General features: G+C 43.9%; 2 protein-coding genes across 4 annotated transcripts in view; both read right to left on the bottom strand.

Annotated features, from left to right (window-relative positions):
* Positions 1-2,978: 2,978 nt before the first annotated feature.
* C9H3orf62 (chromosome 9 C3orf62 homolog) lies at positions 2,979-8,689 on the bottom strand. The gene is made up of 3 exons (XM_047563450.1): positions 8,064-8,689; positions 6,906-6,997; positions 2,979-5,712 (listed from the first exon to the last, which is right to left on the bottom strand). Exons 1-3 carry the CDS (start codon positions 8,531-8,533, stop codon positions 5,447-5,449), a joined length of 828 nt encoding a protein of 275 aa, XP_047419406.1. The 5' UTR covers positions 8,534-8,689; the 3' UTR covers positions 2,979-5,446.
* A 1,000-nt stretch (positions 8,690-9,689) lies between these two features.
* The window catches only part of Usp4 (ubiquitin specific peptidase 4), a 49,357-nt gene continuing 42,730 nt past the window's right edge, over positions 9,690-16,316 (bottom strand). For 2 of the 3 annotated variants that reach the window (XM_047563445.1, XM_047563446.1), the window contains 6 exons: positions 14,865-14,935; positions 14,078-14,196; positions 13,616-13,765; positions 12,364-12,467; positions 10,487-10,575; positions 9,690-10,108 (listed from right to left, as the gene is read on the bottom strand). In XM_047563445.1, the coding sequence (XP_047419401.1) occupies positions 9,947-10,108; positions 10,487-10,575; positions 12,364-12,467; positions 13,616-13,765; positions 14,078-14,196; positions 14,865-14,935 (695 nt within the window). In that variant the 3' untranslated portion in view covers positions 9,690-9,946. The remainder of the gene's footprint in view (positions 10,109-10,486; positions 10,576-12,363; positions 12,468-13,615; positions 13,766-14,077; positions 14,197-14,864; positions 14,936-16,316) is intronic. The other variant, XM_047563447.1, reaches the window with a different exon arrangement.

The raw sequence follows: 16,316 nt of genomic DNA, 5'->3' as shown, positions 1-16,316 counted from the left end.
TGCACACTGCTCCATCTGAAATGTCTTAATTTGTGTACTTGTGTTTCATTTGCCTTGCCCAAGAATATTAACTCGAGAAGCAAGAGCAGCATCTTCCCTGTCCCTGCTGTGTCCCCAGTATGCAGGAGAGTGCCTGACACTAGTACACAGTTGGGTAAGTACTTATTAAAGGCAGGGATTGCATTCTCATGCAAACAGCTCCTTGAAAAGTGGGGCCTTTCTATAGCATCTGTTTGCAGTTTCCGTTTTTATTGTTTGTTTCATTTTGTTTTTGTTGTGTGTGTGATGTTTTTTGTTTTTGTTTTGTTTCCCTCCCTTGTTTTTTGCCTCAGGAAGTTTCCAAAGGACTCCTGATGAGGGGTCTTTGGCAAGATGTCCACTTCTCTGTCCCAGTAACTCCTTTCTCACCCAAAATGTCCAGAACACAACAGCCTCCCTGTCCTCAAAAAAATTAGTTGAGTCCTACAAAGGTGGGATAGTTCTGAAATTTCTTTATACCAGGATTTAGGCCAAAATTCTTAATCAAATCAGGCATTTTCCAGACAGTCCTTCCAAACTAGGACTGGGATCCATTGTCAAATAAATTTCCTGAGTAAAATTTTGTTCCCTCTGTAAATATTTAACTAAAACCTAAATATTAAGGTATTCCCACCCATTCCAAGGAGAAAGCAAACTTCCAGAACCTGAAATGGTCTCAGGATGACAGAACCTTTTCAATAATTGTCTATGATCACATACACTGGCTTCCCAAGCCTCCCTTGTTTGCATGATTCTTTCACTGGATTGTGCTGCCATATTAAGCATCTTGTAACTCTGTCAGGGTGGTACTGTTTTGGCACCAGACAAGTACCTAGCCATTTCAGGACAGATATTGACCTGAGTTGCCATTTCAGGAGAGATTGACCTGAATTAGGCCCCTTTTGCAAATCCTCTTTATCAGTCTTTCTGACGTTAGCATCTCACAACTCCCCTGGCAGCAGAATGTTGTTGCTATCCTATTGGTTTATTCCTGGGTACGAAGATGAGGGACAGTCCCCCAGGTTGTTTGTCTTCTTCCTGCTCTCCTGACCCCTTTGGAATCTTCTCTAGGATTGAAAGGGTCCAGGAGAATGCCATCAAGCCAGGGCAGGTAGACCAGGAGGTAGCTCCCTTATTCTCCAACAGAGGGGAGCAGGAGGCAAAGCAAGGGGAATCCTGAGACTCAGAGATGAGAAGATAGGTTCCAGTGCCCAGTGGTGCTGCACTAGTAGAGTAAAAGGCATGCTAAAAGTGCCCTGATGCTCACCCGGCAAGAGTTCTGATTCTAGAACAGATCCATGTGCCATTTGGATAGGCTAAGGTCAAGGTTCCAGTTCCCACCTCTCAACTATGTCTCTTTAATTGTCCCTTTGAAAGAACTGCTGCTCTTTCATCCCTGTCCTTGTTCCTTGTCCTCTTTTCTTGTTCTGTCATTTCCTCCTCAACCTTCCCCTCCAGTCCTCCAGCTTTTCCTTCTAGGAGCTTCTAAAGACCAACTCCTGCTTTAAGTATTTGTCACAAAGTTTATCAATCTGTTTATAAAGTTGGTTTATAGTGATTTTGGCCTACTGGTGGAATGTGGCCATGGGATCTTCATACACTTGGATGTGCCCAGCTTCTCATATGCTTTGTGCTATAATTTAAATATGCAGTTTGCAGGTTCCAAAGTTCCTATTTATTCTTCAATCTGCCTTGCTTCTATTTTGATACTGGTAATCCAAATTACAGTTTGGTGTTTCCACGGATACAATTCAGTTATTGTTTAGCTTGCCAAGATGAACTGCGGGGGGCAGGGGCAATGACGTAAAACATTTATAAAGACATGACCAAGGTCAACTATCATGTTTGCCTGAGAATGCTTTGGTCCCAGCTCCCTGAAAACCTGAGGAAGTTTTATTAAATTATATGTTCTAGGCATGTCTCTGCTCCAGCTAAATTCCTAAAGAACAACTCACCACATTCTATTCTGAGCAGATGAGCTCACATTTGCCCATAGTATTGATGTGGATGACAAATGCAGGAAGTTCTCCTTGGAGTACTTCAGAGAACCAGGGATATAGAGGCAGGAGTGGATGTCAAGAGGAGATGAGGCCCACATGCTAATCTGGGGACTGGCATGTTAGAGGCTCATGTCTCACCTGCTATGCCCAACAACTACTCCTACAGTGAGAAAAAGTCCCTTGTTCTGGGATCCTAGGATGACCTGTTTGGTAATCTGAAAATATCACATAAAGCCTTTGCTAAAATAGAAGTATACCTGTCTTCTAGCCAAGGAGAACCTGAACCCTCCTTCCCTCCCCTCCTTGGGTTGAATCCTCATTTCCAAGGGCCACAATCTCCACCCTAGGCAGAAAGAAATTTTAAATCTTCTCATTGCAGTCTTCTAAAACTAGAGCTTGATCACCATGAACAAGAGCCACTTCCTCCTCTGCAATGCCCTGCCTGAGGATGGACCAGACCCCAATCAGTTAATTGAGCTCCTAAGAAATTGCTTTGTGAGCCAGGTGTGGTGGCTAGGGAGGCTGAGGCAGAAGGATCTCGAGTTCAAAGCCGCAATGGTGAGGGGCTAAGTAATTCAGTAAGACTCATTCTCAAAATACAAAATAGGGCAGGGGATGTGGCTCAGTGGTTGAGTGCCCCCACATTCAATCCCCAGTACTCACCCCTCCCCCCTCCCCCCCCAAAAAAAAAGTGTAATAGTAATTGCTTTGTGAATCCTAGAGTGCCCAGCCTAAAGGAGCCCCCTTGTCAGTCTTGCCTAGCCCTCCTGTTGTGACCCCCAGACTTTCCACCCTGTTCCTAGAAACAGTGCTGATTTGGTCCGGGCAGGTACTGGTGAGGGACATTCATGGCTAGTTAATTTTAATAAAACAACTTTAGGGCAAGGGATGGAGCTCAGTGGTAGACCACTTGCTTAGCATGTGTGAGGCCCTAGGTTTTTATCCCTAGACCACAAAAAAGCAAAACCAAAAAGTTTTAATTTTTTACATTAGTGATAACAGGTTACAGATAAATCAGAAAATACAAGGAAAAAAAAGACCATATTCCTTATTGCCCCTCATAAAACAGTTTTTTGCTCATACACATCCTCGAAAACTTGGAATCAATTGCAATTTTGGAATAAAATTTTAAATTTATAGAAAAATTGACAAAGATACAAGCTCATAGAGACCCTTCACCAGGGCTAACATATAACTGTGGTATATCTGTGAAAATTAGGAAATTGATACATTAACCCTAGCCTTTGTTTTCTATTAAAGTTCTCTTTCTGTTCTAGATGCAGTCCTGAATTGTACATTTTGTTTAGTCATTGTATCTCTTTAATCCCTACTGATCTGTGAGTTTTTGAGTCCCTGTTTTCCATGACCTTGACAGTCTTGGGTTCTGGCCAGGGATCCCTTAGCATGTCCTTCAATTTTGTTTTATCTGACATTTGTCTCATGGTTACACACTGGGTAGGGGGGATATGGATTTTGATAAGAATACCATGAGGTGAAGCACTCTCTGCATCCTGTTGGGTTATGTGTGACATCCACATAACACCACTGATGTTAACTTTTTTTTTTTTTTATTAGCCATTGGTGAACTTTTTAATTTGTATGTGGTGCTGAGAACCGAACCCAGTGCCTTATACATACTAGGCAAGCACTCTACCACAGAGCCACAACCCCAGCCCTGATGTTAACTTAAATCACTTGGTTAAGGTAGTGCCTGCAGTTTTCCCACTATAAGTTTATGATTTTTCTTTCCTTTAGTTATTGGGGAAAAGTTACTAAGCCCAGCTCAACCACAAGGGGTAATGGTGGAGTTAGAATGTGAGAGTGGGAATTGAGCGTCACCTCCTCTGAGAGTGTTCATATCTACACATAGTATTAGAAATGTGCTAGTTTGAGATATGACATCAAATGACCTAACACCTTTGATTCAAATCATTCATTCTTCACCTGAACAAGGGCAGCCAAGGACGCTGTGAGCACTAAGAACCTGACCTCCAACTCCATAGGCTGTGCATGCTTATTGAGGGTGCTGCCTTCTGTAGGCACTGAATGGCAGGTATCCTAGGAAGAGCCTCTGGTTAGCCTTGTCCTCTCCTCCTGCCCTAAGTAGGGCAGTGCCAATGGCCATACTGGGTGGGAACAAATGAACACCCACCAAGAAGGCCAAAACAAAAAAAGTAGCCAGGGACCAGCTGCACGTTTTGGGGGCGCAGTCAGGTGCTAGGCTGAGCTTTGCTTAGGAGTGGGTGGGTCTGTGATCTCTGCCTTCAAGCCCAGAGGAATCACCAGAGTTGCGGTGAAAGTATGTGACTGTAATCTCAAACTGGACCTATTTCCAGGGCTGCTGGCCTACTGGACAGTTACTCAGCCACTGGCCTTTCCCCCAGTTCTGATTTGTTCAGGTTTTGGTTCTAATAACCACCCAGTGCCAGCCTCCAGTTCTATCTTCCCTTATTATCTCAGAAGGTAGGCAATTCCCTGAGACTCAAGTTTTTGGGAAATATAAAAACTTGCCCAATAGTTTGTTTTCCTGAGAAGACATCATGGTTTTGAAATATTTGTGCAAATAGTTGCTGGTGATGTCCTTTTTTTCTAGGGGTAGGGTTGGAGTCAGCCCTGCTATGCTTTTGCTGTTAGGCTGATCTCAGGAGTCTAGGAGCCTGGCCCCTCCTTCATTCACTGCCCTGTCTTAGCCCAGCAGGGTCACTGCCATGGGAACCAACCATGGTAGCCAGACCTGCTGTGGGACGGATGAGATGTAGGTACAGAGCCTGTATCTTCTCTACTCAGCTGGGGCCAAGGTATCTGTGTGGGGGTGCATGGTAAGGAGGCCTAATGGGAATTGGGAATATCCTTTTAGAAGATCTGCCAGCAACTCTGATTCAAAAAAGGAAACCTCTACAAAGACTACTCTCTGAACTGGGCAGGTAGTTTGGGACATGAAAAGGGCATGGGGCACATGCAGGAAACAGGAAGCTGTGTGTGCAAGAGGAGCAAAGTATATAAGGGGATCAGAGGGCCCAGGCTAAGGTCTAGCTTGATGCTGATTTTTCTGCATAGGCTAAGCTGGCCTAGGGGTGGGCTGATCCCAGGGGGTGCACAAAGCCCATCCTGGTTGTAGCTCCCACACTTTTTCAAGGGCCCAAGGAAAAGAATACCAAGAGAGCATAGACATAACCCATACCTACCTTCAGCACTGGGTATAGTGAACATTAATTAAACACTTCCAAAACAAGTTAAAAAAAATCAACAGTATGAAATATCCCAAAGCAACAGGATACAAAAACTGGGTTCTCAGGGACACAACTAAAGAATTCAGCTTCTGCCAGCCCTCTGAAAATGCAGCTCCTGATGACTGTTGTGGCTGCTTCTGCATAGGCTACCTGATGGCAGCCTCTACTGTAAAGAATCCAAGCTAAAAGCAACTCTCCTTACTCAATTTGGTATTTAAAAGAGGTCATCAAGTTGTAGTCCTCTTCCAAATCCAGAACCGTCTCAACAATATTCTGATCATCAAAAGCCTGCTTGAGGCTGCTAGGGTCTGCATCTGAGGACTTCTGAGGGCTCTCGTCCACAAGTAGGGCCCAGGCTTCCTCCTTGAAGGGTGAATCTTGGCAGCGACCACACACACGGTTCAATTCATTTTCAAATTCTAGTTTTCCAGCCAATTCTTCAATAGTTCGGATGCTTGTATGGTCTTAAAGATAAGAACATTTAACTTTACCAAATCTAAAGAGAGGTTTCTAAAGACATTTCACACACTAGTTAAAAACCATGACTGTGAGAGATTGGGTAGAGCTGGGCATTCTCACCCCAGGGCAGACAGGTTGCCAGAGTGAATGCAAAAGTAAAGTGGGCTCGGTGTGTTCCTTTGAGGCACACATGTTTATCCATCCCCAACTATCTGCCCGTTCCTAAGTAAGTTATAAGTGGGAAGACACAAAAATGCACATACTCATCTTGGATCTCAGGGAACTCCCTAATACGAAGGGATAACAAGACATGGTGTGAAAAAGGGTCTTCGGGGGAATCAAAATGCTGTCTGCTGCTGGTGAGGGTCAAGGAGATGGTGGGTAGAGGCAGTGATGACTTCATTTTATCTCCTGGTGCTACTGGAGGAGACTCGCAGAGGTTTTGTGGCCTAAGGAGAGTACCACCCTTCACCAGGCTTCCCTCCCATTCTTCGTAACCTGGAGACCCTATAAAGCCAACAGTTTCAAGTAGCACTCAAAACTATGCATCCCTTAACTATAATCCCAGCAACTCAGGAGGTTGAGGCAGGAGAATGGCAAGGTCAAGATCAGTCTCAGAAATTTAGTGAGACCCTTGGCAACGTAGAGAGACTCTGTCGCAAAATAAAAAAATAAAGGACTGGGGACAGTCCAGTGGTAAAGCACTCCTAGGTTCAATCCCCAGTCCCCCACCCCTCCAAAAAGACACATAGTTCATGCACATGCTGTACATGCACATGTTAGAAAGCATGTCTGACAAACTGTATACTACTATGTTAACAGTGGCTATCTCTGGGTGAGGGGAAGTACAGAAGAGCTATTGGCTTCTAATACTTTATTCTACTTTTATTCAGCTAGACTACTCTTTCCTCCTCTTTGCCTATGTCCTGTTTACTTCAGATGTAAACTCAAGGACCTTCTTTGCCTTCAGGGATCCACTATAATTAAGACATTTATGAAATGACCTGATTGATATGTGACCTCATTAGGTTATCAGTTCTGTGAAGGCAGGGACAGGAATTGACTAATTTGTTGCTCTATGCAGTGTCTGTTGTGAACAAAACAAATCCACCAAAATATGAATAATAAGAGTTTTTCCTACCCGTCCCCACCTAAGACATATGGAGACTCTGGGCCTGCATAAAGGACCTATACTTACCAATCATATCCAGCAGATCCTTTGTGACTTCTTGACCAGAATTGTTGAGCGGCATGTTTGAGTCAACTTTCAAATCTCTCTCCATATCTTTCCTGCAACCCCAGAAGGAGGGGAAAAAAGGTGGGGAATTAGATTCTCTTTCAAGAAAATATTGGAGGGGAAAGTGTTTGATAAATCGAAAAGATTACTGGTGATTTTAAATTGTCATTTATGCTGTGATTACAGAATAATCAGACTGTTAATCAGTGAAGAAATTAACAGCATTATCTGAATGATTCACAAACATCACATGCTGCATTAATGCTTATGAATATCAATACCTGTGGAGTTTAGCCTTTATTCCATTGGGCAACCCAAATGCCTGGACTTTTTTATTCCCCACTTCAGTACTGAGGACTGAACCCAGGGGGGCGCTACCACTAAGCAACATTGCCAGTCTTTTGTATTTTTTGAGAGTTTCTTGCTAAATTGACCAGGTTGGCCTTGAACTTTTACAATCTTCCTGCCTCAGCCTCTCAACTTGCTGGGATTACAAGTTTGTGCTACTGCCCCCAACAAGATGGAAGGACTCTGAAGTTGCATCCCATATATGGTTAACTGTACTCAAAGTCAAGGTGCTCAGGACCAGGCAGTTTGAAGCCACTTGAGAGATCTAGGCCAGACTTAACCTGGTGTTCAAAAGACTTCAGGGCAGGCAGGGGAGGGGAACGAGGACAATAACAGAAAGTAGGACTTAGTAGGGTCCAGCCTTTGATTCAGCCTTTCCCCAATGTGGGCAAAGGAAGGTATCAAAGTTTCTAGCATATCAAATTCAAATACAAGTTAAGATGGATTTAAGATTTTTGTTTCTGCAGCATAAAAAAATGAGGTTATTTTTAAAAATTGTTATTTAGTATTCATTACTCCTTTGAGAACTAGAAAGTGGTTTCCATGGCTAGTTTGACATCTAGGATTGACAACCAGGCTCTCAACCCAAATACATACACATGTAACTTGTTTTCTGAGCAAATTTTAGAGAATATTTGTTAACTTCCCAAATGGTCCTAGAGATCTGAAGAGGAGGCAAGAACACTGACATGAACTATGGGATTTTCAACAATTTTTTCAGAAACAAGAATCTTCTTAATTGTAGTTATTAAACTGTCAAATTAGAATCACCTTAAACTTTCTTTTCTCCAGTTTTCCCCATCTCCTGCAGGTCTCCAAAACTGTCTTTCAGGTGCCAAAATGGAGGAGTGCATCAATACATTTTCCTTGCTGGTCAGAGGTTTTCTTTTGGGGCATAAAGCGTGCGGTTTTGCATTAACGGGGACATGGTATGGTACAAAGGCAGGGTTCTCATTATCAGAAGCACAAGGGGCAGCAGCAAACAGGGCAGTAGAGGAGCAGGCTGCCAGAGGGTGTCTTCTACAGAGAACCCTGTGCATGGGTAGGGAGAAGGGAAGCGATGTGGCACCTGGCTCTAGCCTCTGCTGGCCTGTGCATTCCTGGGAATAACTGACTCCTTCAAAGGCCCGGTCAATGGCTGCAGTCAGCTCCTTTCTGCATCTTCTTAGTTTTTCGGACATTTCCCCTAAAAGGGACCATGTCTTTATTATGTAATACATTGGAAATGCACAGAGTAACATGAGAATGAGGGTACAGATGAGGCTGCCAACCAGAGAGAGGCACTTGCCACATCTTCCTAGTAGTTAGCCCATGCTACAGGACCCAGCGGGAAGACCCGCACAAGCTCCACCTCCCTCCTGCCATGGTTCTTGTGAGGGGCCCTCCGGCACCCCCACCCCCATTCCCCGCCCCACCTTCCCCAGTCTCCCACACCTCTGCCCAGTCTCATCACCCTGTCCCACCACAGCCCACCCGGCTGCCTGCCCCTGCTCCAACCAGCCGTGGGACTGAGAGGCCCAGCCCTATCCTCACCCACCTCACCTAGCAGCGTGATACCACAGCCCTCAACGGTCACTGCGCGCGCAGGCCGCGCGTGCCCGAGGCCAGCAGTCCCAACCCCCACGGATTAGGTTAAAGGTCAGACAAAAAAGCCCGGACCACCGTGTTCTTTAAACCCAAGTGGCCGGGAGGGGCAGCAAAGGCCTGGTACACAGAGGGAGGCGAGATATTTGGGGCACCAGAATGGGTAGCAAGGGGCCGGTTGTGGGGTTTCCGGCAGGGTCAGGGAGAAAACAGGTCTGGAAAAGCCTATTACCAATAAACGTTACTCAAAACTGCATGGAGAGCCCTTTTCTAGACTTAAACTCCCACAAAGGTTCTGTTCTCAAGTTTACATGGACAAACAACTGGATACTGTACTCTGCAGTTTTGTGAATGGACTTCTTTTAAGGGGTATCTGATAAAAGTTCCACACAGGATCTCTCAATTCATCAAGGATGGTGGGGGACATAACTACTAGGTCCCACAGGAGGTTGAGAAACCTCAATACTAAGTATTTTGATTTGCTTATCAGAAGGAAAGCTGGAAATTCCAAGATGACTCAAAGGAGAAACAAATAGGCTTCAGTGTTAATTTTTAGAACATTATAAACCCATCTCAGGGAACAGCAAAGGAAAAGGGGACAACAAGTTTACTTGAGGCTTGATTTACTGTGGCCAGACTACTGGGATGACCAGTATGGGTACCAGAACCAGAAATCCAGGAGCTCAAACAGTCCTGTAAGTGGGTCTTCATGGCTGCACCATACTCAATTACAGTGTGTTCCTCTCCATTCTTTGGAATCCATCAGACATACTCCATTGTGCACCCCCACCCACCCACCCACTTTTTAGCTCCACAGGCTTTATCTCACCACCTATTTAAAAAGAAAAATAATTCAGCCTCTTGACAACCCTTCTGAGCAAACAGGGTTTTTTTGTTTGTTTGTTTTTTTGTTTTTTTGTTTTTGTCTTCTGTCCAAAAAAGAAGGGAATATCTTCATCTGTTTTTTGTTTTTTTTTTTTTTAAATGAACACAAGCAGTTTTCTAAGTGCCAAAGACGTTCCTGGGGGATGACAGGGGTGCTGTGGGGAGGCAGGGTCGCCGAGTCAGCATCAGTTGGTATCCATGCTGCAAGCCTCATCATCCCCCAAACCTTGCTGTGAGCTGCTTGGCCTGGTCCCTCCATCAGAGGAACCAGGAAAACTGGTGAGTGAAGGTGCCTTATAACACTCATCATCCCGACGCTGGTAGAACAGCACATAAGCGGCTTTTGTCTGAAACACAAGAGGGGAGAATCCATCCCTGGTTGGTAAAATCACCCATTGTCCTGGCTTTTTTCTCACTATTTAACACTCAGGAATCTACCATCTTGCTCTGTATTTACACAGAGGTGAGTGACTAAGAAGGGCCTATCACCTGAGGCTGGCTCCTGCCAGGGCAGTGGGGAAAGTGGGGAACCTGTGGCATAGAGCTTGAGTAAAAGCTGAGCTTCTCCTTTAGGAAGGATCCTTAAGAAAGGGCAGATCAACTCTACAACACCCAGCTCCCCCTGTCACATCAGGATGACTAGGTGACAACAAGCCTGAGAGCTACCCTCTTCAGCTTTAATCCATTAAGGAGAGAGAGAGATGCAATCAGGGCAGCATACTTACCACTATCTGATCCTCAGAGGCCAGGGAAACGTTGCTATCATCAAAGTAATACCATTTCCTGTTTAGTTTGTTTTTTGCATATGCAGTGTCTGTCAAGTAATAAACAAAATACTAAAGAGTCACCTGGCTAGTTTACTGGGTTTGCACTAAATAAAGATAAATAAATAGCCTTGAAATTAAAAATAGTTTACAGTTTGTGTGTGTGTGTGTGTGTGTGTGTGTTTTAATAGCAGTTAAAACATAAGTAGATACCAAAATTAATTTGGGGGGAAAACAGCAAGCTGTAGAACAGCAAGATATGATGTAATCAAAAATTACTAATAGGGTCTGATTTTCAAACATGCAAACTTTAATTTTCCACTAGGGATATAGCTCAGTTGGTAGAGTGCTTGCCTTCCAAGCACAAGGCCCTAGGTTCAATCCCCAGCACCACAAAAAAAAAAAAAAAAAAAAAATTCCCAGTCTCTCCTATACTATGTGTAGCTGTATGACCATTATACTCAATGAAATATACGTAGAGGAGTTGATAGGGGCTCTGGGATGTCTGCCTCCCACTCCCGCTTCTGATGGCATAGAATGCAAACATGAGGGCTGGAGACTGAGCAGCCACTTGAAGCTAGAAGGTGACACGGTTAAGAATGGAGGGCCAGGCTAGGAGCAGTGGCACATGCCTATAACCCCAGCTATTGAGGAGGCTAAGGCAGGAAGATTCCAAGTTTCAGGCCAGCCTCAGCAACTTAGCAAGACCCTAACTCAAAAGAGAACAAAAAGGACAGGGGATATAACTCAGTGGGCTGGGCTGGGGATATAGCTCAGTTGGTAGGGTGCTTGCCTTGCAAGCACAAGGCCCTGAGTTCAATCCCCAGCACCGCAAAGAAAACAAAAAAACAAACAAAAAAACTCAGTGGGTAAAGTGTTCCTCAGTTCAATCTCCAGTACTACTACTACTACTACTACTAAGAGAGCAGGCCAATTTCTACTCCTTATTAGTGCAGGGACAAAATTAGAGATCAGGGCAGTTCTGTAATCTATTATAAGTATAAATGGAACTGATTCTTGTCATGTCTTGGGGACCTACTATTGGGTGTGGTGGCAGCAGGCTCAATGCACATGTAGTAGGTAGAAACATAAAGGAAACCCAACTCTTCACTTTGACTTCCATAAATAAGTAACAAAACATAATAAATTTCATTATAAATAAATCTGTTATAGTAATTTTTTATGTTATAGTAATTTTTAAAAATATTTTTTAGTTATAGGTGGACACAATACCTTTATTTTATTTTTATGTGGTGCTGAGTATCGAACCCAGGGCCTCATGCATGCTAGGCTAGCACACTACCACTGAGCCACAAGTCCAGCCCATTATAGAAATTTTGAAAACAGTAAAGCAAAGAGAAAAAGGTGGAAAAAATAACATTTCAGTGTCTCTTCTTCCAGTCTCTGCCCCAAGTCACACTGTCTTTGCTTTTTAATTTCACAGTTGTGATTCCACTTTCTGTAATGATACAATTTTATGTAGCAGTTTTCATTTACATGGGCCACTTCCCCATGTTATTAATTTTATTTTGAAATGGCTATGAGCTCCTTGATCAAGTAGATGGACAACAGTGCCAAACAAGGCTGCTATTAACTTTTTACTGTTATAAACAGATGAATATCTTTCAGCATAAAGTTTTTCTCCAATGTCAAATCAGTTCCTTGGGACAGATTCCTAGAAGTAGAGTTACTGAATTAAAGAATGTGAAAATCTAACAATGACTTTTAAAACAAAAAACTAAAGCAAGGTGGGTCAGTTGTATTGAAAAAGAATGTAGTCTGAAGCTTGTGGAACTGCACAAGTCAATACCTCAGAGGAAGCAGATACCAATACTTACAGTGGCCAACCCCCATGGCTCCATAGTGATTAGACACAGCGATGAGATCATACACGTAAGGCCTTGCTGACAAGTCACAGACAAACTCAGACATGTTCAGAGCTCTGAGCACAAATACAAGAATAGTTCTTAAATATGTTAAACTCACAGAAAGAAGTTAGAGTAGCCCAGCAACCCCTTTCATCTAGTGGTCAGAACACAGGGAGGCACTCAAAAAGCTACTTGAGAAGAAACAAATGAACAGACCATGGCAGAGGGGCTCTGGACTCTGTGCTCCAACCACTGACATATTTAGGCCAGAAACTGGGAGAAGACTCCTAGGTAACTGACACCGGACTAATGGAAGGCAAGGGCCTAGAGACAGAGGACTTCAGCAACTAGGTAGAAGTGGCTATTCATAACAGAATTACAATTGATGCCATAGTCAATTAAACCAAATACCCAAAACAATCCTCAGAAAGCTTTTTTTGTATAACATCTCATTCTATTTTTCAGACAGGGTCTTGCTATGTTGCCCACGATGGTCTAACTCTTAGGCTCAAATAATTCTCCCACTTCAGCCTCCTGAGAAGCTGGAACTACAGGCACATGCTACCTCGCCTGGAATTAAAACATTTCATTCTGAAATTTTCAAAGATAAGAATTTTACAACAAATACTCATTACCCACCACTAGATTCTCACATGGACATTGTATCTCAAGGATCTACCTGTTCCCTTCAGAAAGCATTTTAAACTATCTGGCTGGCTTGCTTTCCTGTCTCAGTTACAGTCAATACCCTGGGGCCTGAGAAAATAGTTAGTCCGAGTTGTGACATCAGAAACAGGACTGTGGCAGGTCTGCAGCCTATCTGCAGCCCCAATAACCATCCAATTCTCTCTGCAGACTGTCCTCTGGCCACCTTGCCCCCACCACTGTGCTGTGTTGCCCCTTGCTAAGGTCAGCCTCCTTGGGACCAATGATGGACTGGGAAAGGCCAGTTAGGTGACATCAAGGATTCAAGAGGGGGACCAAGAGTGGCAGAGGAAATCAGCACCCTGAGTCTACAGAAGGGATTCTACTGGAGACTTTTCCCTGCCCATGGGAGGCTGAAGAGGAGAGCACTTAAAACAGCCAAAGTCTAACTCCCAAAGGCCAATAACATGCATCCTAATTCAGGATAGTCATTGGTGACAAACTTCTCAACAAATAAATGTCCATATTTCCTGCCTGTTCCTAAATTTTTCCTAACACTTCAGTCATAGGGACCCACCTGACTGGGAATTCCACAATGGTGTCAAGCTTATCCCTCCAGTATCTGTTGTAGGAGAAACGTTTGAGATGGACCACCAGGATCTTGGGCAAGGACCACAGGTCAAATTTCTTTGTGGCCTGTTGGTGCTTCTTACAGTTGGGACAGTACCTGAAGAGAAAATAGAACTCTCTGCTTAGCAGGGGATGAGGGGAGCCATTGCTACCTGGGTACTCATGCTGGGGACACAGCTGTAATGTCACAAGGACCGCTATCCTTAAGATAGTGGGAATTTACCTTCCAAAACAGGTCAATGTCTTTCTTAGTCTGGAAGACTCAACCCACACAGAAGGGCTATGTTGTAGGACTGGCCATGTGAAAATATGGCATGTCCAGGTAAAGAGGATTTTGTGTACAGATACTAGTAGATCTCAGATTCTGGAGGACAGAGATGGCCCTGCCCTGAGAGTGAGATGTGCATACCAGGGGTCATGCTCCCCAAGGGTCTCCATGGTGGTAAAGAGTTCGATGCAGTCTCTTAGGGCCACTGCAGTCTTCTTCTTCTTCTGAGGCTGCAACATACTCATGTGCTTGTCATAGGCCTGCAAGAAAAAAGTGCTAAGTTCCGTTGAGGAAACAGGATCAAGATACAAAGGCCTATGGGAGGCTTACCTGGAATATATTAAACTTTCTGGAGCCTCTGAACATAAAATGATAAAATGTTGGGTGCTTGTCACTCCCTGCCCCTGCCCCACCCCTTTCTTGTCCTGCAGTATGGGGAATTAAATCCAGGGGCATTCTACCACTAAGTTACCTCCCCAGCCCTTATTTTTATTTTGTGACAGGGTGTTGTTAAGTTGCCCAGGCTAACCTTGAACTTGTGATCCTCCTGCCTCAACCTCCCAAATCACTGGGATTATAGCATGGCCACTAAGCCCACCTTCATCCACAGTCTTAAAGATAATTTGTTGGCTGGGTGCAGTGGTAAATGCCTGCAATCCTAGCAACTCAGAAGGCTGAGAAAGGAGGATCACAAGTTACAGGCCAGCATGGGCAACTCAGCAAGCCCTTGTCTCAAAATAAAAATAAAACAAAACAAAAAGGGCTAGGGAAGTAGATCAGTAGTAGAGCACCCCTAAATTCAATCCCCAGTACCACCCAAAAAGAAAAAAATACATAATTTGTGAAATTGCTATCCAACTGGTAAGAATACAGCTAATACACTTTCAGGGCATAAACTAGCACATACCATTAACCCCCAGACACCTACCTCAGATTCTTGTTCATCATAATAAAGGCTCCGAGTTTCACTGTCCCAGTCAATGGCCAGTGTGGATCGAGCTACAAAGGGGACCAAAGTGTTACTCATTACAGAATGGCCAGCAACAGAAGAGGCTCACTCAGGCAGCACCAACACTGATCATTCACCATTATCCACTCTCAAGAATAAGGGTTGGACTTGGGTCAGCCCTTCCAAACCCAACCCCTCAAAGCCTCTGGCACATCAGCATTACAGGTAAGTTCCAAAGACAGTATGCAGAATTCTGACAGCGCACAAAATGGAGTTGCAGGGACCAGATTCATCACTGCATCTTAAATAACAAGAAAAATCTGACAAAACTTATGAAACAACTATTTGCAACAGTGGAAAGATACTAGGTAGGGGAGGAGAGCAAACCTGAGAGACAGAATATAAAGTCACCCCTATATTGTCCCCAGCTTCCTGCCTATAGGCAGTTTCCAGGTCACTACATGGGGAAGTAGGGGAAACTGAGTTGAGGAAACAAAGACTGAGGCTTGAGGAGATGGCTAGAATCTGAAAGGCATTATACTAAAGAGGACAAAGCTGCAGAGATGACAGAGGCATAGACAGCTAGAGATAGATCCAAAAATATTTTGATGATGCTATTTTTTTTTTTTTTTTAATAAAAAGGATGGGGTGAGTATGTAGTGCAGTAGTAGAGTAGTTGCCTAGCATGTGTGAGTTCCTGGGTTCAATCCCCAGTTTGCAAAACAATTAAAATAAAAAATGAGATATAATAAAAAAGAATGAAAGAAAAGAAGGAAGCTATTCAGCTAGCTCAAGGACATCTAGTTAACCAATTTCTTCCCCAATGAAGGAAGCTAAAAGGCGATACCTTGGCAGCTTACTTCCCCACCCATCCACTGCAGACACCTCTTCTCATTTGTATAGCAGTCCCATTACGGGCTCCGAACAATGAAGAGCTATGAGATCCATAACCATCCTATATAGAAGGATCATATTTTGTGAGTATTTTCTGGGTCAAAAGGAAATATGCAGGGCTGGGGATATACCTTAGTTAGTAGAGTGCTTGCCTCACATGCACAAGGCCCTGGGTTTAATCCCCAGCACCACAAAAAAAAAAAAAAAAAAAAAAAAAAAGGAAACCCAAGATCCAAGATGGAGGAGTAGAGGGAGGCTGCATTCCTTGTTGCTCCATAACTTGAGTTTCAAGCAGAGGATATCTGTTTCTCAGTGAGGCAGATTTTGCTGCTTATCAATCCCCTGCTGTTTACCACATTTGTCTACTGCAATCACCTGCAGTCTGCCAGCATATCAACTATTTTTTGAGTGCAGATTGCTCACTGTCACCTATCATCCACCATTTGCCTGCCTCTTGCCTGTCCATCTCCTGCCTTTCACCTACCCATCACCCACCACCCAAGGTTCACCTGCCAATCATCTGACAGTAGCCAGCAG

This window comes from Sciurus carolinensis, chromosome 9, assembly GCF_902686445.1.
Source record: "Sciurus carolinensis chromosome 9, mSciCar1.2, whole genome shotgun sequence".
Taxonomy (NCBI): domain Eukaryota; kingdom Metazoa; phylum Chordata; class Mammalia; order Rodentia; family Sciuridae; genus Sciurus; species Sciurus carolinensis.
This window is presented reverse-complemented; position numbering and strand designations above follow the sequence as displayed.

Coding starts and splice junctions, on each gene's coding strand:
- C9H3orf62 (XM_047563450.1), bottom strand. CDS start 8,533: ATGTTACTCTGTGCATTTCCAATGTATTACATAATAAAGACATGGTCC. Junction 6,998..8,063: donor TGGAGAAAAGAAAGTTTAAG/GTGATTCTAATT, acceptor CTGGGGTTGCAG/GAAAGATATGGAGAGAGATT. Junction 5,713..6,905: donor GGATCTGCTGGATATGATTG/GTAAGTATAGGT, acceptor CTTATCTTTAAG/ACCATACAAGCATCCGAACT.